Source organism: Natrix helvetica, assembly GCF_964273705.1.
Source record: "Natrix helvetica genome assembly, chromosome: Z".
NCBI classification, from domain to species: Eukaryota; Metazoa; Chordata; class Lepidosauria; order Squamata; family Natricidae; genus Natrix; species Natrix helvetica.
In genome coordinates, this window is record NC_138554.1 from 375,411 (window position 1) to 395,422 (window position 20,012).

General features: G+C 61.1%; 2 protein-coding genes across 4 annotated transcripts; one reads left to right on the forward strand and one right to left on the reverse strand.

The window, feature by feature from the left end:
* The first annotated feature begins 62 nt into the window (after nucleotides 1-62).
* Nucleotides 63-9,001, forward strand: LOC309382069 (F-box only protein 24-like). 3 transcript variants are annotated; one of them, XM_081933534.1, is made up of 12 exons: nucleotides 63-145; nucleotides 1,623-1,725; nucleotides 2,483-2,554; nucleotides 4,499-4,686; nucleotides 4,790-4,976; nucleotides 5,149-5,387; nucleotides 6,528-6,789; nucleotides 7,019-7,177; nucleotides 7,607-7,728; nucleotides 7,940-8,071; nucleotides 8,298-8,468; nucleotides 8,560-9,001. In XM_081933534.1, exons 2-12 carry the CDS (start codon nucleotides 1,662-1,664, stop codon nucleotides 8,887-8,889), a joined length of 1,926 nt encoding a protein of 641 aa, XP_081789660.1. In that variant the 5' UTR covers nucleotides 63-145; nucleotides 1,623-1,661; the 3' UTR covers nucleotides 8,890-9,001. The 3 variants fall into 3 exon arrangements, with proteins under 3 accessions (XP_081789660.1, XP_081789661.1, XP_081789662.1); XM_081933535.1 differs by lacking the exons at nucleotides 63-145; nucleotides 1,623-1,725; nucleotides 2,483-2,554 and adding an exon at nucleotides 3,139-3,226 and having other exon boundaries at nucleotides 4,588-4,686; XM_081933536.1 differs by lacking the exons at nucleotides 63-145; nucleotides 1,623-1,725; nucleotides 2,483-2,554 and adding an exon at nucleotides 3,562-3,657 and having other exon boundaries at nucleotides 4,588-4,686.
* Nucleotides 9,002-13,717: 4,716 nt separating this feature from the next.
* LOC309401024 (procollagen C-endopeptidase enhancer 1-like) lies at nucleotides 13,718-19,646 on the reverse strand. The gene is made up of 9 exons (XM_081969928.1): nucleotides 19,463-19,646; nucleotides 19,153-19,261; nucleotides 18,809-19,070; nucleotides 16,531-16,655; nucleotides 16,268-16,404; nucleotides 15,732-16,036; nucleotides 14,627-14,698; nucleotides 14,240-14,413; nucleotides 13,718-14,031 (listed from the first exon to the last, which is right to left on the reverse strand). Exons 1-9 carry the CDS (start codon nucleotides 19,555-19,557, stop codon nucleotides 13,874-13,876), a joined length of 1,437 nt encoding a protein of 478 aa, XP_081826054.1. The 5' UTR covers nucleotides 19,558-19,646; the 3' UTR covers nucleotides 13,718-13,873.
* Nucleotides 19,647-20,012: the final 366 nt, after the last annotated feature.

Genomic DNA, 20,012 nt, shown 5'->3' on the forward strand with positions numbered 1-20,012 from the left:
AAGGGAACTGGGACGTGCGTGAAAGCGTCTCGCTCCAGCCAATCGCTTATGAGGGAGGCAGATTCCTCCGGATCCAACTTTCCTGACCGACACGTGAAACTGCTCCGCACGTTCCTCTGTCGCCCAATCACATTCAAGGAGGCAGGTAGGGAAACGATTGGCTCAGCGGGGAGTCGACAACGGGCGTATCACGGCGCGTAGAATCGAGTGAAGGCGGGCCTCCCTCTGACGGATGGCTGAGCTGCCAATCAACAGTCGCTGGGCTGCTGGCGGCAAGCGGTTGAAAGCCGAGGAGGCGCTTTCATCCTCGATAGGGGAGAATGGCAGCCACGGCAGCCAATCGTCGGTCACACGGCCTTTCAGGGAGCTTATCGACCAATCGGGACAAAAGGCGCCTCAGGGGAGGCGGGTCCAAAGCTGTGGAAAGGCCTCAGGAGAGACACTGGCGCGGGCGTGGGGTCCTCTGAGCATAGTCAGAGTACCTCTGCCGGATGCTGGCTAAATAGCCCTAGAGGCACCGCGGCTGCGGCCAAAACTGCTGAAAAGCCCCCGCAGGTTCGCCAGTGGCTTGAGGAGCTCTTGTCCTGTGGGGGCTGCAGCCTCAGAGGAAACTTTTAACGGCTCTCTACTTTTTCAAAATTATTTTTAGAGTTTTTTCCCCTCAATCCCACCTATAAATAACCCAGAACAAACCTAACAGTCCCCCCCTCCTCTACCCCACCCCCGCACAACGACCAGCCCTGGGACGAAGAGAGGCCCAGCCAGTCAACCCAGTCAGGATTAGAACCTCCTGGGCTCCTAGGAGCGGAGAGGAGGCCGACGGGCCAAGCTCGGCCCCGGGCAGCCTCTCCAGATGAGCCCAAGGGACGGTGAAGGTTTCCCACTCTTTGGCTCCACTGCTTTGTCTGAAACGTCACGGGGGTTGGACTAGATGGCCTCTAAGACCCCCTTCCTAGTGTCAATTATCCTGGGCCTTTGAAGAGGGTTGGACTCCCAAGTCCCAGCGTTCCACAGCCAGCTTTGCTTTTGCTGCGGGGGGGGGGGTGTCTGGGAGTTGAGCCCCCCCCTCCTTAAAAGGCCCCGAGGGCCGCACCTGTTGCTCTGCCTACCGAGTCCCCGGAAGGGTCTCTCCTAGGTCCCCCCTCTGCCCCCATAGAGGGTGGCCGGCAACCTCCCCAGACCTGCAGGGGCTCTACCCTTCCTGCACCTCCACCGGCTGCAACCGGCTGACAAGGATGCACTGAGGAGGAGGAGCCCCCCCCACCGACACCCCTGTCCATGTGGGGGGGGATTCTCTTCATGGAGGGGGCTTGCCTTTATTCTCGCCTTGGGCCAGGCTGCTTAGCGGGGGGGGGGGGCTCGGCTCCCCCTCCTAAACCCAGCACCTGCCTACTGCTTTAGGCTATAATTTCCTCTGAACAAGAGCTGGAAATGCTGCCTGTAACATCTAACACAGGTAGTCCTCAACTTACGACTGCAATAGAAGCCGTTGTTTCCATTGCTAAGCAAGGCAGTTGTTAAGTGAGTTTCGCCCCATTTTTTTACGACTTCCTTAAGTGAATCGCCACAGTTGTTCACTTAGTCGCACGGTTGTTTAGTGAACTGACTTCCACATTGACTAGGTTTGCGGCAGAAGATATCGCAAAAGGTGACCGCGGGACATGGTGACAGTTGCCCACCATCCAGATTTTGACCAGATGACCACAGGGAGGCTGCAATGGTCAGGTGAAAAACGGTCATAAATCCCTTTCTTTCGTGCAATCATACCGTAGCTTTCAATGGTGACTAAACGAGTGGTCGTTAAGTCGAAGTAGGGGAAACCTCTTTTGGGAGAAACTGAGTGGCCTAGTGGTGTGGGCCACGGGGTAACCCTTGATCAGCAAATATTGCTGGGGCCCAATGCACCGTTCTTCCTTGTGCAGCCAAAAAAGGCCCAGGTCTTTGGAGGTTCATTCCGTGCCCGCTTGCTGGCTCAGAGGATAATGCCTTCTGCTGTGCCACCCACACAGCCAGGCTCTCGCGTCTGTTATGGCCATGTAGATTGAGAATAGAGGAGTTCATGGTGGCTGGGAGGGGGGGGTTAATGGGTGGCTGTTTGGATAGGGCAGGGGTCCCCAAATCTGGCAACTTTAAGACTTGTGGACTTCAATGGCCAGAATAGTCCACAAGTCTTAAAGTTGCCAGGTTTGGGGGGCCCTGGGATAGGGAGACAACTGGGCTATACAGTTCAAACTGCAGTGTGATTGCTAATTGAATTGCTCACAACTACTGAGGCTTGTACCCACGGTGTGATACATCTGATGAAGTGAGCCACAGATCACGAAAGCTCTGGTTTTCCCATGGATTCGTCAGCCTGGAAAGTGGCTGTACCAAATTGCGGGTGGCTTCGGGCGGCTGACTTGGTTTTAATCTGAGAGCTGCATTTAAGCCTTGTGCTTTGTCTTTTCCACTCTGCTCTGTTTCCTCCTGTTCTAATTCTCAGGTTTCCCCTGCCCACTGAAGGGAAAGCTCCAGCCCACGTCGGACCCAGGGGATTGCAGCAAAGCCTTTGCAAGTAAGACCCTGGATAAGGAAGCCCAGAGTGCCAACGAGGGAGAATATTTGTAGCTGAGGGTTGAAGCCCAGAGTGCCACTCAGCTGCTGGTGGTGGTGGTGGTGAGGGGGATCAGGCAAGAAGGTGGAAAGAACCCAAATGGCTCAGAGCCCGGGCACTTCATGTTCTGAGGAATAAGATTCCGACTGGAACCCCAGCAGGCTCTAGAATGCCTGAGCTCTCTGCCAAGGCAGGGAATCCAGTGGGTGGACGCAGCTTTTCATCTGAACTCAGCAAGGGGTTTGGGAAGAGCCAAGGTTCTTTCTGATCACCTTTTTAGTATTGCTTTGACAAATGCAAATATTTCCAGTCCCTTCAATACATTTGGGAAACTTAACCTTCCTAATCCCTTAATTCCCTCCAGCCCCCCCCCTCCCTCTCCTCCCAAAATGACCTAAGAATTTACAGGAATTCAGCTAAGCCCTCCCCATGACTGCAAGCAGCACAGGTTGCAAGGAAGGAAAAAACCCCCAAAGGAAATTCCTTTTTATCGGTCGCAACAACCCCAAATGCAGGCTGGAAAGAGCTTGGCCAGGAGTTCTTAATGGGAAAACTCACAATGATTTCAAGGAGAGGGAGGCTGGCTGGCTGGCTCCTGGTTCCTGCCCCTCCGTGTCTCTTATGCAGCAATTGGTAAGGGACTCTCAGCACAGGAAGAGCCAGAGCCACCCTAGGTGGGATCCCTGCCCCTCGGGCTAATCTTTGACCCGAAGACTAGATCGGTCGATCTAGTCTCGTGTCCAGCTCACAGAGCATATGCCCCAGATGGGTGCTGATGTCACAGTGCCCCAGTTACCAGGGGAAACCCAGTCTCTGTGAAGCCATCAAGACGGCCATTATCACATAGGGCTATGTCCCCCAGGGTGACAGGCTTGGTGGGCAGAGGCCTTCAAAAGCCTTGGCCATGCTGGGCTCAGCAGCAAGGGTGGGTCTGAGAGCTCACACCCACCGCAGAGACTCCGGCTGGGTGGGCAGACATGAGCGACAGGCGCATCGCCCGAAAATTCAGGAGGAGAAAGCCCCAGCGCTTCTCCCTCATCTCTAGCACCGAAGAGCCGCTTGGAGTGAGCATTTGGACCGCAGGGCCTGGAGGACAGGAAAACTATGAGGAAGTGCTGGAAGGGGGGGGGGAAGGGGGGGGCGGCAGGAAGATGCTGGAGGAGGGAGGGGCTTTCTCTGCGAGGTTGGCGTGCAAAATTTCCACTCCTGCCCTTTCTCGTTTGCACATGCAAATTAACTCACAAGCCTTACGCACCTTCTTTTAAAGCTGGAGAATTCCATAGTGATGAATGCAAACGCTGTTATCCTTTAGTCAGAGCTGTGACTCCCAATCTTTTGCAAAAAAAAAAAAAAAAACCTTGAAACGCAGACTCGTGTGGAGTTTGGCAAATTCGACTGACCTTATTCCAAAATGTTTTTAGATCCAAGTAACAGTAGAACAGAGCAACTGCAAAAAACAAAAACAAAGAAAAGAAAAGGTAAACTTGTCCTAAGCCTGCAGAGAAAGTCAGTATGAATCAGCTGTAATGAGGTTGAGTCACTTTTCAGACATGTAAGGACTGTTTCCTCCGAAACTAGGAGCTCCCTCTTCACCTGGCCAGTCCTGCCACCTGGCGCCCATTTTAGGAAACGCACCCGGGACATCCCCTCCTCCCCTTCCTCCTCCGGCCCAGGAGCCAGGGTCCCCTCCGCTCAATTGGTCCCGTGGGCTTCCGTAAAGAAACCCTGGGGACCTGAGGTTTCTGCGAGGTGAAAGATTGGGCTCGCCTCATCTTGGGGTTTTAGAAGTAGCAGGAGTCAGGCAGGCAGATGCTTCTTGTTTCCTCTTTGATGGTACGTCAGGCATCAGTCCACCAGGTAGTGCGCAGCCCTCCAGGGAAGGTCTTTGCCCACTATACTTTGCAGCTATAGGGCCCTCCGGAGCCCCTGAGAGAGGAGGAAGCCCGGGGAGATCCAGGATAAGGGGGCTCTTGGCTCCTCTCTTCTGCCTACAGCAGCCCAAGAAGAAGCGGCGCAGCTCATCCACGGAGGCCACCGAGGACAAGAAGGCCAGGGGAGAATCCGCCTCCATCCAGCTCTTCCCTCCTGAACTGGTGGGTGAGCCTTGGGGGCAGGAGAAGGGGGTACGGAGGGGCCACAGGCTGGGCCTGAGGAAGGCCAGGGAGGCCTCCTGACTGGCTCCCTCTCCTCTTCCAGCTGTACTACATCATCTCCTTCCTGCCTGTGAGGGACCTGGTGGCTCTCGGCCAGACCTGCCGGTATTTCTATGAAGTTTGTGACAGCGAGGGGGTCTGGCAGCGCATCTGCCGCCGTCTTTCCCCTCGGCTGCGGGATGAGAACTCGGGTGGCAGCCGGCCGTGGAAGAGATCGGCCATCCTCAACTGTCAGTATAGCCTGGTGTGAAGCGGAGGGGACGGGACGGGGGGCAGGAGGAGGAAGAGACGAGGGGAGTGGAGCAAGGCTGCCTCACCCCCAGGCCCCACCCGGAAGCTCTTGCCAGTCGGCTCCTCTAGACAGACCCAATTTCCCCGCCCTCGGGCCTCTCTGTCCCACAGACACCAAGGGCTTGTACTTCCAGATGTTCAGCGGCCGGCGGCATTTCGTCAGCAAGACCGTGGCCCCCCTTCTCTCGCACGGCTACCGGAAGTTCTTGCCCACCAAGGACCACGTCTTCATCTTGGACTACAACGGCACGCTCTTCTTCCTCAAGAATGCCCTGGTCTCCTCCACCATGGGCCACATCCAGTGGCGCCGGGCCTGCCGCTACATGGTGCTGTGCCGCAGCGCTAAGGACGTACGTGCCACCGAGGCGGGAGAGGAGAGGGGAGCCGAGTCCTCCAGGCGGGTGTCTTGGCACACCGGGTGCAGGGGAAACGCAGCGCTGGCGGGAGGGGAACCAAGCTGCCCTTTGGAAACTGGCGGGCGCCCAGCCCCTCCTGCCTCCCTGAACCGAGAGCCACGAAATCATGGGCAGAAAAGAGGAAAGTGTCAGCTTAGAGAGGGGCCCCCCCTTTCCCTCGGCCCCTCCCCTTTCTGCCCTCCAGCGGGCGAGGGGGGCTCCTTCTGGGGCTTTCCAGAGCTGCTGGTGGCTGATGCAGACAGGCCAGGGACCCCCATCCTCTTGCCAAGGGGGCTTACAGTCTCACTTCCCCTCGGGTCCTTTTCACCACTTAAGGTCTCCCCGTAAAGCCTCTGCCTTCCCTGCCAGGGTTTCTGAACCAGCCTGGCGTTGCACCTTCTTTGCCCAGACTCGCCTCGGCGTCTGGTGCCCTTAAGACAGGAAAGGAGCTTCCCTTTGTGAGAAACTCTGCCACAGATTTCCCCTGTGCCCCCTTAGAAGAGCACCCACGCGGGCCTTGCCAGGCTGCTCTTGGCTGGATCCCCTGGAGACCAGACTCCAGGATGCGTTCGGAATAACCATGCAGGGACGGTGGCAGCTGTTCCCCCCCCCTTTCCCCCCCCCACACACCTGTCCTCTTCCAGCCATAGTCCATGCCACCCAAGGGGTGATTGAGAGCGAAAGGACCCAGATGGTTTCTGGCTGGGATGGGGGAGGGAAGCCGGTGCCCCCAGTCCCTCCCCTCCGCTGGCCCTTTGGGAACTCCGCTGCTTCTTAGCCAGGTTCCCTGGGGAGGGGGAGGGGGGCCCAGTGGAAGTGAGGCCGGAGGAGCCCTTCCCTCTGAGGAGTGACAAAGAGCCCCCCCCCCGAGGACTTGAGTGGGGGCTCCCGGAGGTCTCTGGGGCCCTTCCCTGCAGCCGTTAACTGCAGACGCCTTGATCCCCACCGGAATGCCTTGCCAAGAGGAGCCAGCAGCCCTGGGGGAGGGATGGGATTCGCCCAGAGGTCGTAGGGAGCCGCTGTGCCATTTCCGCCCCGGAGGATTTGCAGCCTCCTGATGCCGGCTACCCCCTCCTGCCCCTGCCTTCCTTGCAGTTTGCCACAGACCCCCGGAACGACACCGTCTACCGCAAGTACCTGTACGTGCTGGCCACCCGGGAGCAGGTGCCCAGCCAGGCCTTGGGGCGCAGCGAGGGCTCCGGCCCGGCCCCCAGCACCCGCCTCTGTGACTGCGTGGAGGTCTACCTGCAATCCAGCGGGCAGCGAGTCTTCAAGATGACCTTCCATTTCTCCATGAAGTTCAGGCAGATTGTGCTGGTGGGGCAAGAGACCGAGAGGTCCCTCCTGCTCCTGACAGGTGAGGGGGCCGGGAGAGCGGGCAAGCGGGGGTTCAGCCACGGGAGAGCCTGCTGCTTTTGTGCAGAGTCCGGCTCCTTCAGCCTCGACCCCTTTGGCCCCGTTTCCCCCGGGGCGGCTGGCCTTCGTGCCCGAGGCAGGGCTCCCCCCCCCCCCCTTTGGCTTGTCTGGATGCAAGAAAACCTTCTGCCCTGCCATCACCTGCCAGGGTGGAATTCTTCTCTTCACAGAGGAAGGCAAAATCTACAGCCTGGTGGTGAACGAGACGCAGCTGGACCAGCCCCGCTCCTACACGGTGCAGCTGGCCCTCCGCAAAGTCTCCAAGTGCCTCCCGCACATCTCCGTCCGGCACATGCGCTCCAACCAGAGCAGCGCCGTCTACCTCACAGGTGAGGAGGCCGCGGGGGCCACTGCCTCGCTGGCACTTTTTCAACCCGTCGGGAGGGCCTGGCCGGAAGAGGGAAGAGGGGTAGGCAGGTAGGTAGGTAAGGCATCCGGCCGCCTTTTCCTGATTGTCGGGGGGGGGGGGCTGCCTGGGGTGGTTCCAGGAGACGGGAGGCCACATTGGGGCAGCCCTGAGAGGCATCCAACCGGAGGTTGAAGAAGCGGCTGGTGTGGACCGGGCAAGGCAGCCCCCTTTGAGAGGAAGGGGGTTGGGGGGTTGGGCAGGGGTGTCGGCATGAGCCCATAGGGCTGGAATCCAAGGGGCAGAGAGGGGGACGGGGGAGAGCCCCTTCCAGAGGGAGGGGAAAGAGCAGCCCTTCTGGCCCCACCGGAGCTGGAGCTGGCTTGAAGCCAACCGTGGTCTCCCATGCCAGGCGAGGGCACCGTCTACTTCGAGGTCCACTCCCCTGGCGTTTACCGTGACCTCTTTGGCACCCTGCATGCCTTCGACCCTCTGGACCAGCAGATGCCCCTGGCCCTTTCTCTGCCCGCTAAGGTAACACACGCGCACGCACGCACGCACCCTACCTGGGGGCCCCCATCGCCCCCTCCCTTCTGGGTCCTTCCACCCGGCTTCCTTAGGCAAAGAGGGAGCCTGGAGTGTGAAGGCTTCCGCTCGGCTCCCCACCATCCCTACTTGCAGCTCCTGGGAGGGCACTCTGCACATGCTCAGACACCCTTCCGCCCTTCCCCCCCCCTCTCCACAGGTGCTCAGCTGTGCCCTGGGTTACAACCACCTGGGCCTGGTGGATGAATTTGGACGGATTTTCATGCAGGGAAACAACCGCTATGGGCAGCTGGGCACGGGGGACAAGATAGACCGCGGGGAGCCTGCCCAGGTACACCTCCAGCCCCTCCCCATCTCCCCGCTTTCAGTCTGCAAGCCCAGCCTCATGGCAGCCGCCTTGCGGCTCTTGCGGGTTTGGGGTCTCCCTCCGTTTGCCTGGCCAACGCCCCCCCCTCCCCTCCCCTCCCCTCCCCCGCAGCAGACCGGAAGTGGCTGTGTGGCGTCAGAGCTTTCCGGAAGAACAGCCTTTCAGAGGGCCTGTCGCTGCCCCCACGCAGGTGCACTACCTGAAGTGGCCCCTGGACCTGTGGTGCGGGCTGAACCACACCCTGGTGCTGAGCCAAAGCGGGGACTTCAGCAAGGACCTGATGGGCTGCGGCTGTGGGGCAGGGGGCCGCCTGCCAGGCTGGCCGAAGGGCAGCGCCTCCTTTGTCCGGCTGCAGATCAAGGTGAGAGGGGGGGCCCGGAGGCACCTTTGCTTTCGGGGGGCCGCCTGCCCCCTCCTCCTCCCTCCTTCCTAACCCCCCAGTGCCCCCACAGGTGCCGCCCTGTGCCCGCCGCATCTGCTCCACCCGGGAGTGCCTCTACATGCTCTCCAGCCATGACATCGAGGAGGCGCCCGCCTACCGGGAGCTGCCGGCCAGCAAGGCCGCGGTGCCCCTGGGCGACTCGGAGGCTCTGGCCGCCCGCACCTGCGAAGAGTACCTGAGCCAGCTGCACAAGTGCCCCACGCTGGAGGGGCGCATGGCCAAGATGAAGGAGGCGGTGGGCAGCATGCCCCTCCTGACCTTCCAGAAGGACTTCTTCTGGGAGGCTCTGGACATGATCCAGAGGGCGGCCGAACTGCGGGAAGCCCCCCCGTCCAGCTAGCTCATGGGCCCCCTCTGGCCCCTCCCCTCCCTCCCCCCCCCATATCCTCCCCTTATACGCATCATGGATCATGATTGACAGATAGAGAAGACTTCACACTGAACAATTGGGAATAAATAAAGCACAAGCACAAACCAAGGCAGCCTCGGCTCTGCCCAGCAGTGGGGGGGGGGGATGGGGGGTGGGCAGCGGCTGGAACGGGTCTTTGTGGGGGGGGCTGGGGGGGAAGGCGGGATTGGTTGAACATCTTTGGGGACCAAATCTAAAGGAAAAACACCGATGGAACGAGGAATGCTGCCCCCTTTCAAAAGAGCTGGAACCCCTTGAGGGCACCACTTCACGCCATTCGCCACTCGTCCAGTTGGGCAGCTCGGAGCGCATGCGCAACCCCCTCCCCCACGGTCCCTGGGGCCGGTCTGTGGCAGGCAGTGCCCAGGGGAAGGCAGAGCTCGCTCTCTCCCTGGAAGAAGCCGGGCACAGCTGGCCAGGCCCCCTCCTCTAAAGGCCCCTCGGGGGTCTTCGGGCAATGTTTCCCTGGTGGCAAAACGGGGGACAGCAGAGCCAGGCAGAGGCCCCAGGGTGGCAATTGGGTGGGTGATGCCCTCGGGAGCCATGGGGGTCCGGAGAAGCCCCAGGGCCTGGGATGGAGCCCAGATTCCCCTGGAGATGCCCCATTGCAGCTCTTGAAGCACCTCCCTTTTCCTCTGGGGGGAGGTGGGAGTCCTTGGCCTGAGAGTGGACACCCAGCCCCACGGCTGCAGCTGCCTCCCCACAGGTTCTCACCCCCCCCCCAACAACACACACACACACACAAACACAGGCAGGGGGCAGCGTGTGCAGAGGGAGCCAATTTTGGAGCTAAATGAGCTGCTTCAGCCCCAAATGTTCAACACCCCCCCCCCCGAGCAGAGTGGGGCAGCTCAAGGCCTCCCTGGCCAACCTGGGCCTCAGCTCCCAACCCACACGGGGGTCTCCCACCAGAATCTCAGCCTGATTCTCTGCCACCTCCCACCAGCAGTTGTGCAGCCCCCCACAACCTCCGTAGCTTTGGGGGCTGAAGGAGGGGAAGGGCCTCCTTCCCGTAGGGGTCCCTTCAGGAGGAGCCACGGGCGAAGGAAGAGGCAGCCGAGGTTTCCACTGCAGAGATTTTACTCCCCCTCTGAAAAAACCTAAGCCACGTCCCCATCCCCCCCCTGAACAAAGGAGAGCCACTCCATTTCCACTGGCGTATTTCAGGAGACACCCCCCCCCCAGCTGAGAAGGGAAAGGGGGGAGGCCCCCCCACTGTTCCTCCTCCTGCAGTCCTGGGTCAGCCCTGCTTGCTTGACTCTGCCCCTCTTGGCAGGGGCAGGCTCTCTGCCAAAGCTGTGTCCTGGGTTCGAGTCACCCCTCTTCATTCCGTGGGCTTGAGTTCCAAAGGAAGCTCCTCTCAGTGCAGGCTCCCCATGGCGGGAGGCCCCGTTGGCAGCAGCCTCCTCAGTCCCCCTTCCGGCCTTTGCTCTGGCCTTGGTCGCGGCCCCCATGTGCCCGGACCCCGAACCAGGCGACGATCGTGCTGAGCAGGGCCAGCGCCAGCAGCATCACCCCAAAGGTGGAGAGGAAGGTGGGGGCCCTGGAGGGGAGGAGGGGGGGCCCTTCGGCCAGCAGCTCCATCTCCCCCCGGATCATGTGCAGCTCCTCCAGGATGCTCATGAAGGAGCAGCAGTGGAACCACTGGTGGCTGTGGCCCCAGATGTCGAACCTCCCGGGGCTGAAGCGCTCGGGGGCCTTGCTGACGTTGAAGAGCCCGGAGGCCAGCAGCCACAGGCAGTGGCGCAGGAAGAGCTGCACGGTCCCTGGGCTGCCCCCCGGCCCCCACAGCTTCTGGAAGACCGGCAGGGAGACCACCAGGAAGGGCAGCAGGAAGATCAGCGTGCGGAGCAGGTAGCGGTGGCGGGGGCACCGGCGGCGGGTGCTGCAGCAGCCCAGGGTGCAGACGAGGGCCACCAGGCAAGACGTGGGCACGTACAAGGCCTCAAACCAGGCGCAGAGCCGGTCGGCACCCTCCGGGCAGCCTGAGGAAGGACCGCGGGACGCGTGCGGCCACACGTAGTAGAAGTAGGCCAAGGAGGCACCCACCGTGTAGGCGCTGATGGTGCCGTAGTCGATGTAGAAGCAGATCTCCCGCACGGGCAGTGACAGGGCGTTGAAGAGATGTGCCAGGCTGCTGCCCGCCAGGAGCCCGCAGACGCCCAGGCAGTAGCTCCAGAGCGGGTAGTAGAAGGGCTCCAGGGGCCCGGCGGGGAGGGGGCGCCCGGGACCCCCGAAGGCCTCCAGGGCGTGGAAGGCGAAGACGAAGAGGGCCACGAAGTGGGTCCAGAAGTTGCCCGTCTCGTTGGTGGGCCGGAAGGCGGAGAGCAGGCACTGGGCGGCCGAGGAGCCCGGGCAGCGATAGCCGCTCAGGATGAAGCGCTCGGCCACGCCGGGAGGAACCTCGCTGGAGCGCAGGAGCGGCGCGGACGCCCGCAGGGGCCCCCGGACGCCCATCCAGGCCCCGCCGCGCCGCCAGGAGGGTCCGCTCGGCTCCTCCGCCTCTGCCGCGGGGGCTCCGAGGGGCCGGGAAGGAGCTCGCCGCTGGACGGGCGCGGAGGGCGCTGAAAGCGGGGAAGAGCTCGGCCGCTTCCCTGCAGGAGCCGCGTCCGCTCCGCCCAGCCCTGGCGACCGCCGGCAGCCCCTGGTGGCCTCGGGCGGTGCGGCGGCAGGTGCGGCTGCTGGAGCTCTACGCGCGGAGCCCAGCGGGGCGAGCAGGTGCCGCTTCCCCGGGGGAGAGGTTGGTTGCGGAGGATGCGAGGCTGGGCGGGCTCCCTCGGCCGCTCCGCCCTCCCTCCCTCCCGGCCGTTGGGCGGTTGTGGGCATTGGGGGTGGGGAGCCTCCTTCCAGGCTCCGCAAGCGCCCATCGGCCTTCATCCCCAGGCAGCCCCCGTGGGGAAAGTCCGCTTCGGCCGCAGGGGAACGAAACGGCTCCTCGGGGCGCCTCTGGCTCCCGCTGGCTCCGAGCTTTCCCCACCCTGACCCTTTCCTTCCGCCTGCGGTGCCCCCGAGGCCGGAGCTCAGCCAGCTTTCCGGGCTTAAAAAAGGGGAGTGCAGAGAGGAAGACCCCAAAAGCAACCGACCGCGCAGGGGCAGCCCCGGGCTCAGTTCCCCTTTCCTGGGATGGAGCTGGGGCTCCCCCGGGGATCTGGAGGGAATCCCAGCCCAGAGGGAAAGGGGGGCTGGGGCCTTTCCCATGAGCAGAAGGGGGGGGGAGGGAGGCCCAAAGAGGAGGGAGCGGAGGGGCTCCAGGGGGCAAAGGGGGGGGGGCGGTAGAAGGACCCCCTAGAAGGCTGCAGGTATTTTGGGTCCGTCCAGTGAAGTCAGCCAGAAGGGCATGCGACCCCCCCCCAATTAAGCCCTGTCATCTTACCAGACCCAGGAAGGGGGTCTTCCCAGTGGTGCCTTTTGCCCTCTAGAATGAGACACCCCCCAGGTCCATTTGCCCCCTCCCACCCTGTTGATTCTGCAGAGATTCCTGGGGGGTCTGCTTTTCTCCCCCAGATGTTGAGTAGAAGCCCCCACCCCACTTGTGTTTCTTTGTGCAACCGGCTGGTCTTCTGATTGTCTCCCTCTCCTTCCGTAGATGCCATTTAAAATTTCATTCTAGAGTCATTGCAGAGTCCAGCAGCCTCAAAACTGAACTATTACCATTCAATGCTGCTGACTGGAAGCCACGTTTTATCTGCTCCAAGGTGAGCGGCCGGGACCTTCCAGCGCCGCCATCTGTTTTTAGAAAGCACCCTCAGCCCTCCACTCCCCACCCCCACCCGAAGGACAGCTGGGCCACTGCCCTCCCTGGCTGCAGGCCTGGCCGGGTGACTTCAGGACAGCAGGGACGGTCCAGTTGCTCTGGCTCTCGCCAGCCCCCACATGCGCCACAAGGGGGCGCTCAGGCCCTGCTCTCCGAGCCTCGGATCCTTTGGGAAGCAGGCAGACTCCCTCCCTGCTTGCTGTCCTGGGCCCTGGCCTTTGGGGCAGAGACAGCAGGGGGGGGGGGGGTCCTTGTCTTGCCTCTCAGCAGAACTCTGGAGGGAGCCCTTTCTCACCTGCCCCACTTTGCCAGCAGCAGAGGGCCGAGAGCAGCTGCCAGGGGGTCTGGACACAGCCAGGGGCAGAGGAAGCAGCCCAGGCCCCCTCCCCTCCCGGAGCCTCCGGCCCTCCTTCCGCAGCCCCGCCCTACTGAGCCCCACCCCTCCCAGGACCCACAGCCAAGGAGGAAACATTTTGGGGAGCTGCTATTGGGGGTGCCAAAAGAACAGGGGGCAGCGGCCTCTGGGGCAACGCGGTGGGCTCCAGCCCCGAGCACTTGGGGGCCAAGGAAGAGCCAGGCTGCAGCTTCCAATCCAGGCCGCTGTCGGAGCAATGCGACTGAGGCTGCACTGCTGCCGTGGAAGAGATGGGCTGGCAGTGGGGCCGGATCCTTTCTGCAGCCGCACCGTCTGCCCCGAAGCTGCAAGCCAGATCGGAGCCCAGGCCGGCCCAGTTTGATGCCCATCCCTGGGCCAGGACCCCCGTGCTCAGAAATACGCCGGGGAACTCACGTAGCAAGGCCAGGGGGCGGGAAAGGGGGCAGGTGGGGTGGGGGGGGCAGCCAGAGCCACCTTTTCCCCACCTGGCCTTTCCAAGCACAGAAGGCAGCCCAGTGCCCCTAAGCAATCGGGCATTTCCCTGGTGGGGGCTGCATCTACAATGCCAGGCAGCAGGAGGAGGGTAAGAGGGGGGCCCACAACATCATCTCACAACAAAGGCTACCAGGTACACCAAATACCTTTAAGACAGCGGTACGGGTGTGAACAACGTAAAATGGGCGCCATTCCCCACCCGGGAGTCCGTGAACGGCTTCCCTGCCCGTTTATTGGTTACATGGTGCTGTTTGTGGGGCTCCCCCAGAGGCCACGGGGGGGGGGTGTCCTCAGGTGCGGTTCCTCCTGGCCCTGCCGGTGCAAGGCCGCTTGCTGAGGTTGGTGAGAATCTGCTGCTGCTGTGGCCGAAGTGGCACAACGAAGTTGCTGGGGAGCAGCTGCCCACTTCCCTCGGCCTCCACCCTCCCCATGAAGACATAGCTGGCCCCTGCGGAGGAGGGAGGGAGAGAGAGAGAGAGAGAGAGAGATGAGCCGGAGGCAGGGGAGAATTTGAATTCAGCTCAGAGGCCTGACTGCCTTGTCAAATTCCCCTGCTAATCTGTGCAGCCGGTGCAGCCGGTGGGGATTTCGGCCGCTTCTGGTTAACGTCGTGTAGTTGTCCCGCGTGCGAAGAGGGCCCCCCCGAGAAGTCTCACCTTTCTTGAGGACGGGGCACTGCCTGCAGGGCACGTCCAAGTGGAAGGTGGTGCCTTCGGCTGCTTCTGGGGAGAGGCTCAGGGCCCCCTTCTTGTAGGCGTGCAGGAGCGTCACGGTGGCTGTGACCCGGCTCCCCTCTCGTCGTTGGAGGGCTTGCACAGTGCCGCTGACCACTGCAAGCGGGAGATTGGGGAGCGGGTGAGAGGCAGGCAGCGAGGGTGGCGCCATGCAGAGATCTGGGTCTGGGAGGGGGGGTCCCCTCCCCCTCTGATTCTGAGACGACTTTGCTCCCACCCCGGGGGGCTCCTGTCTAATGGCTCCTATGGCTGGCAAGGTTGGGAGAAGGGAGACAGGTGGATTTCCCCGCAGCAGGAAGACCAACTTACCAAAATCGCTGGCGCAGAAGTTGACCTGCAGAGTCCCCGTCCGCTTGCAGCGTTGCGGGCAGCTGACCTCACCTGGAGGGAGACAGGAGGGAGGTGGAAAGAAAAGGCCAGTCGCCCCCTTTGGCCTCACTGCTTAGAAGCCTAGCACTCTGCACATGCTTCCTGCCCCAGGCCGGCTCCTCCCATGTGCTCCTCCTGGGCTCAGGACACGGGCAGCAAAGCAAACCCCCACCCCACCCGCTCTCCACAGCTCTGTTTTTTTTAAATAAATTTTTATTTTATTTTTCCCCCTTTCCAATTCATTCACAAGTATACGTTCTTATAATAATTGCTACTTAATCTTTGTCTATTCATCATTAATCTCTATCATTATTTTCTTACAAATATATAGAATACATTTTGGGTCACTTTCTTGCCACCCTGTGCCTCCATCTTATTTTGCAACAACCTTTGCTCCTTCCCTCTTCTTGGCCTCCCTTCTCTGCCTTCTTCTTTCCTCTCCTCTCCTCCCTCCTTTCTTCTTCCCCACTCTTTCCCCCCTCCTCCTCTCTCCCCCTCCTCTCTTCCCCTCTTAATTCCCCTCCCTCCCTCCTCCCTCTGCTTTCTCTCTTCCTTCCTTTCCCTCCTCATCCCCCCCTCCCGTTGCTCTTACTTACTTACTGTCTCTGGTGGGCTCTCTAATGGGGGGGCCTTTCAGCAATCCCAACTTTATATTTTCATAGAAATAATTTCCTCTATTACATTTTAGTTCAGGTGATATTAATTCCACTTATGTCATTTTTCCACTTGTTTACTTGCATTTTAATACTTTCTTATCCCCCCCAATTTAATAATGTGTCATCTGTCTTATTTATTTATTTTTCCACATTTTTTATTTTTAAACATAAAAGACAACATTAAAAAAATTTCATCCATCACTATTTATTTCATGTTTTGTTCCTTTCTCTTTCTATTTTATCTCTTTTCAAGCCAATTGTAAAATCGCCCCCCCTGTCTTGTAGTGCACTGATTCCTCTTTATCCTTTATTTTTAATGTCAGTCTGTTCGTTTCTGCACAATCTAATATCGTCCTTATTATCTCCCCTCCGCTCTCCAGATCTCTTACCTGCGGTGGGCATTGCGGAGGCGCCTGCAGCCTCCGAGCGGCCTTGGGCAGTGGGTTTGGGGCGCGGAGCCGGCTTGGGTCGGCCTGCAGGCTTGCTGGGAGGTTTGGGCTTGGGGGGCCCAGGCTTCCAGCTGCTCTGTGTGGGCTTGGCGCCTGGGAATACCGGGATGACGGGCTGGGCCCTGGTGGCGCCCACCGGCTCATCCTGACTCTTCATCACGTACGAGGCAGAAAACCCGTCAGCCGTCACGCTCAGATCCGAGACAAACTGGACCAGGAGCTCGTTGCCATCCGAGCGGATGGAGCTGCAGGGTGAGGTGGGGAGGAAGGTGGGGAAGAAGCACCCAATGGCCCCGCCAGTCTGAACTGGGCTCCGTGGCTGGAGGCCATCTGGCGAGGGCAGCCCTGGGGGCCAAGCAGGAGCCGTTTATGGGAAGGCCCCCCAAGCTGGTGAAAAAGGAGGATTTCCAGCGCCAATGAGCAGGGCCACGGAGACCACCCCCCCCCCGTGTTTGCCAACACACATGTCAACCCACCTGGGTGACTTGTCTCCACAGAATTTGCCCACGCGGCGCGAGTCGTCACGCTCCCTGCCGTTGAAGACGGCTACGTAGTCATATCGGCAGTAGGTGTCGTACTCCAAGTCAAACTTCCCAAAAGTCAGGATGATGACCTAGCCGGAGGGGAGCCGAGGTGTCACCCTCCCGCTCCTCAGTTTTAGCCCCCAGCATTTGGGACGAGGGTTGCGATTCTCTGCCCCCAACAAAGGGGAGGGCCCGGGCGCCTCCTGCCACTTTACCTGGTCCTGTGGGGCAATGATGTGCCAGGAGCAGCTGATGCCAGGCGGGTAGTCGCTCTCGGGCCAGTTGGGGGTCTTGAGGGAGCCTTGGCTTTTCTCCAGCTTCCCCCCACAGAACTGGTTTTCTGTAAGAGATGAAAGGGCAGCCAGTTGGAAGCAGAGAAGAGACCCCCAGGCCTCTGCAGGGTCTTCTCCTCCAAGCGATGCTTTAGGGGAGCTGGAAGAGGCTGGCAGTCCTGCTTTTTATTACATTTATTTAGATTTATCAGTCTGCCCACTCGCAGCGACTCTGGGATTTCTCATGTTTAATGCAGCTGTCGGGACAAGACCCGGACTTTGTAAAGGGCCCACAGGAACTCGCCCCTTTGGGTTCAAACCTCCCGTTTTTCTGGGGTCAAACTGAATATGTGGAAGTGAATTTAGCAGCATGGAAATGGCACAGAAAAGCAAGTGTCCAGGCCAGGCAGAGTCATGTTTTGGGGGATTCTGGAGAAGGGAAGCCTTCAGAAGTTGTGGGAGCTTCATCCCTGGAGGCTTTCAAGAAGAGACTGGACTGCCATCGGTCAGAAATGGTGTAGGTAGGGTCTCCTGCTTGGGCAGGGGGTTGGACTAGATGACCTCCAAGGTCCCTTCCAACTCTGTTAATCTGTTCAAGTGCCTGACCTAACTCAGACATTCCCACATTCTATAAACCTGTGCCAGGCACGTGTGTAACCATGGGCAAGGGCTCAGCATAAATACACACGCCAAGCCACACGCATCCAGGGCTCACACGGCCACAGACGTCCAGGCATTCCATGTGCAATCTCTCCCCACTTAGAACAGGGACTATAATACAATACAATACAATAGTAGAGTTGGAAGGGACCTTGGAGGTCTTCTAGTCCAACCCCCTGCCTAGGCAGGAAACCCTATACCGTTTCAGACAAATGGCTATCCAACATCTTCTTAAAGACTTCCAGTGTTGGGGCATTCACAACTTCTGGAGGCAACTTCTGTTCCACTGTTTAATTGTTCTCACTGTCAGGAAACTTGGCAATTAGGCAAACCGGTGGACTTCTACTCCTCAGATTCTGAGAATGGAAGTCCTCTGCGGCTCTTAAAGTTGCCACTGTAGAAGAGTCGGGAATAGTTGCTCTTCTTCTAGAGCCCGGGAGACACGATTGATCCTGCAGGCAAACCTGCACGAGTGGTGCCAGTCCATGCCAGAAGGAGAGATCTGGGCACTCAACTCAACCCTCTGGGACAGCCTACTTTTGGGGGTGGGGGTGGGGGTGGGGGGAGGGACCTAGGCTGAGAGCCCAGGAAGCTGGAGGGGAAGAGCCGGGAAGAATGCTGGCTGAAGTCTCAGGAGGGCCTCTGGGGTGGCTGGGCTGCCAACTGGGAGGGGGGGGAGGGAGGGGAGGGGAGGGGGAGTTGGCGCTGCACAGAGAGAGGCCGGGGAGGGGAGCAGAAGAGCAAAACATTCATTTTGGAGACCGCAGAATTCTCCCTAATGATCAGTTAGGACGGAAGTGGAAGTGGGGAAGATGTTGAGCCTGGTCCAGCTGGACGTGGGAGGCAAAGAATGCTTGGAAGGAGGAGGAGGGGGAGGGGGACGGGGGGAGGGGCTTAGCTGGGCTGCTGCTTTTCTTCTTGCAAGCCCAGACGGACCTCCCATTCCTCAACCACTCTGGCAGCAGCTGAGCAGCAGCGTTCACTGCCCCCCCCCCCAACGCCCTCCCCCAAAGCCAAGCCGAGTGCCCGTCTCTCTTCAGAGGCTTTGGAAACTGAGGGGGAGGGGATTCCCAGACTCACTATTCCAACAGGGTCGGGCTCTTAGAAAGCCCAGGGGCCCCTGTGGTTGGCAGCCCATTCCCACCCTCCCAAAAAGGTTCTGAGAATGGCCGCGGCAGCAAGGGGGGGGGGGCGAAGAAGGCAGGAGCCTCCTTGCTGAGGGATACCCCTCCCTTGGCATGCGGTGGGGAGGTGCCCAGATAGATGCCCCTGACTGGACTGAAAGGCCAGCTCCTCTTTTGCTCCACCCACCTCTGGCTCAAGACCGCTGATCCTCCCGTCCTTCCCAGCCTGTCCGGGAAACATCTGGGAAGCCAGCTGGGCCCCCCTGACTCAGCTGCAGGCATTCCTGTGGCCGGCTGCAGCCCTGGGCCCTGCAGGAGGCAGCCAGTTGCTCCCCCTCCCCTCGCCTCCCTTCGTGGCGCTCGTCCAGGGGACACAGCTTGGGGCTCCGGGCGGGAACTGTCGGGGAGCCCCCCCAGCAGGGAGTGCCCCCCCTTACCGTCCACGTGGGGGAGGCCGCCGCTGAACCAGACGAGGAAGCCCCTGCCGCCAGTCCTTTCGTCGGACACCATACGCAGCAGCATCTGGTGGCTGGTGGCCAGGATGGCCCCGGGGCGGAAGGTCCCGCAGTAGCGGCCCAGGCGCTGCGACTCCAGGGCCGCGTGCCCGTTGAAGACCTCCAGGTAGTCGTAGCGGCAGGTCGGCTCGGGCTCCAGGTCGAAGACGCGGAAGGAAAGCATCACCACCTGTCCCTCGGGCACCTGCAGGGAGAGGCCGTCAGCCTGGCTCCCCCTTCCCTCCGCAGGCGCTGGGAGGACGGGGGCTGCGAGGACGGGGGCTTACCGTGATGGTCCAGGTGCAGGTCTTGCTCGCCGGGTAGTGCTCGGGGAAGCCCTCGCTGGCCAGGTAGCCGTTGTTGGCGTTGTGGTCGCCGCCGCAGAGGAAGACGGGCCTGCCGGGGAGAGGGCAGAGATTGAGGGAACCCCGACGGCGGCTTCCCTCCCTGACCTCACCTGGCCTGGAGCGGATCCCCTTCCCCCACGCCCCGTTCAGCGGCGCCGGGAGTCCGCTTGGCTCGCCTCCTAAAGCCTTCGGAGCGGCGGCCCGTCCCTTCGACGGGGAGCTGGACGGAGGGCGCAGCGCACGGGTCTACCTGGTCTGGTTGGTGGCGGGGGCGTCGGAGGGGCTCTGGGCGCGGCTCAGCTGCGGCAGGCAGAGCAGCAGGAGGGCCGGTAGGGCGAGGGGCATCGCGGCGGCGTCGGGGCGCTCGGAGGAGCAGCTGCGGGGCCGGGGCGGGAGCGCTTCTGGCGGGCCGAGGGGAGGGACCGCGGGATGTGGCTGCGAGGGGGGCGGGCGGGGGCGGGTGGGGGCGGACGGAGCAGCAGCCCCGACCCCGAAAACACCAAGAGGCGGAGGACAGGGCTGGCGGCCCTGGCGAGCATGTGCAGAGTGCCCTGGGCGTTCCGAAAGCCGTCTAGCAGGCTGCTCAGCTGCCCCGGGGCAGCCCTCTCTTCGGGGCGCCCTCGCTTCTCGCGGCTATCGCCGTTAACGGGGGTCCTGCCAAAAACATGCCCCCCCTATGCCTGGCGCTGAGCCGGAGGGGGGACCCCATCTGAATATGACGTGGCGGGCAGCTCCTGCCAACCGGGAGGCGCGGGGTGGGGGCAGGCGAGGGGCTTGCGGGGGGGGGGGGGGCGCCAATG

Coding starts and splice junctions, on each gene's coding strand:
- LOC309382069 (XM_081933534.1), top strand. CDS start 1,662: ATGGTGACAGTTGCCCACCATCCAGATTTTGACCAGATGACCACAGGG. Junction 7,729..7,939: donor CCCTTTCTCTGCCCGCTAAG/GTAACACACGCG, acceptor CCCTCTCCACAG/GTGCTCAGCTGTGCCCTGGG. Junction 8,072..8,297: donor ACCGCGGGGAGCCTGCCCAG/GTACACCTCCAG, acceptor GCCCCCACGCAG/GTGCACTACCTGAAGTGGCC.
- LOC309401024 (XM_081969928.1), bottom strand. CDS start 19,557: ATGCCCCTCGCCCTACCGGCCCTCCTGCTGCTCTGCCTGCCGCAGCTG. Junction 19,262..19,462: donor CCCGCCACCAACCAGACCAG/GTAGACCCGTGC, acceptor TCTCCCCGGCAG/GCCCGTCTTCCTCTGCGGCG. Junction 14,699..15,731: donor CTCCGCAATGCCCACCGCAG/GTAAGAGATCTG, acceptor GTCTCCCTCCAG/GTGAGGTCAGCTGCCCGCAA.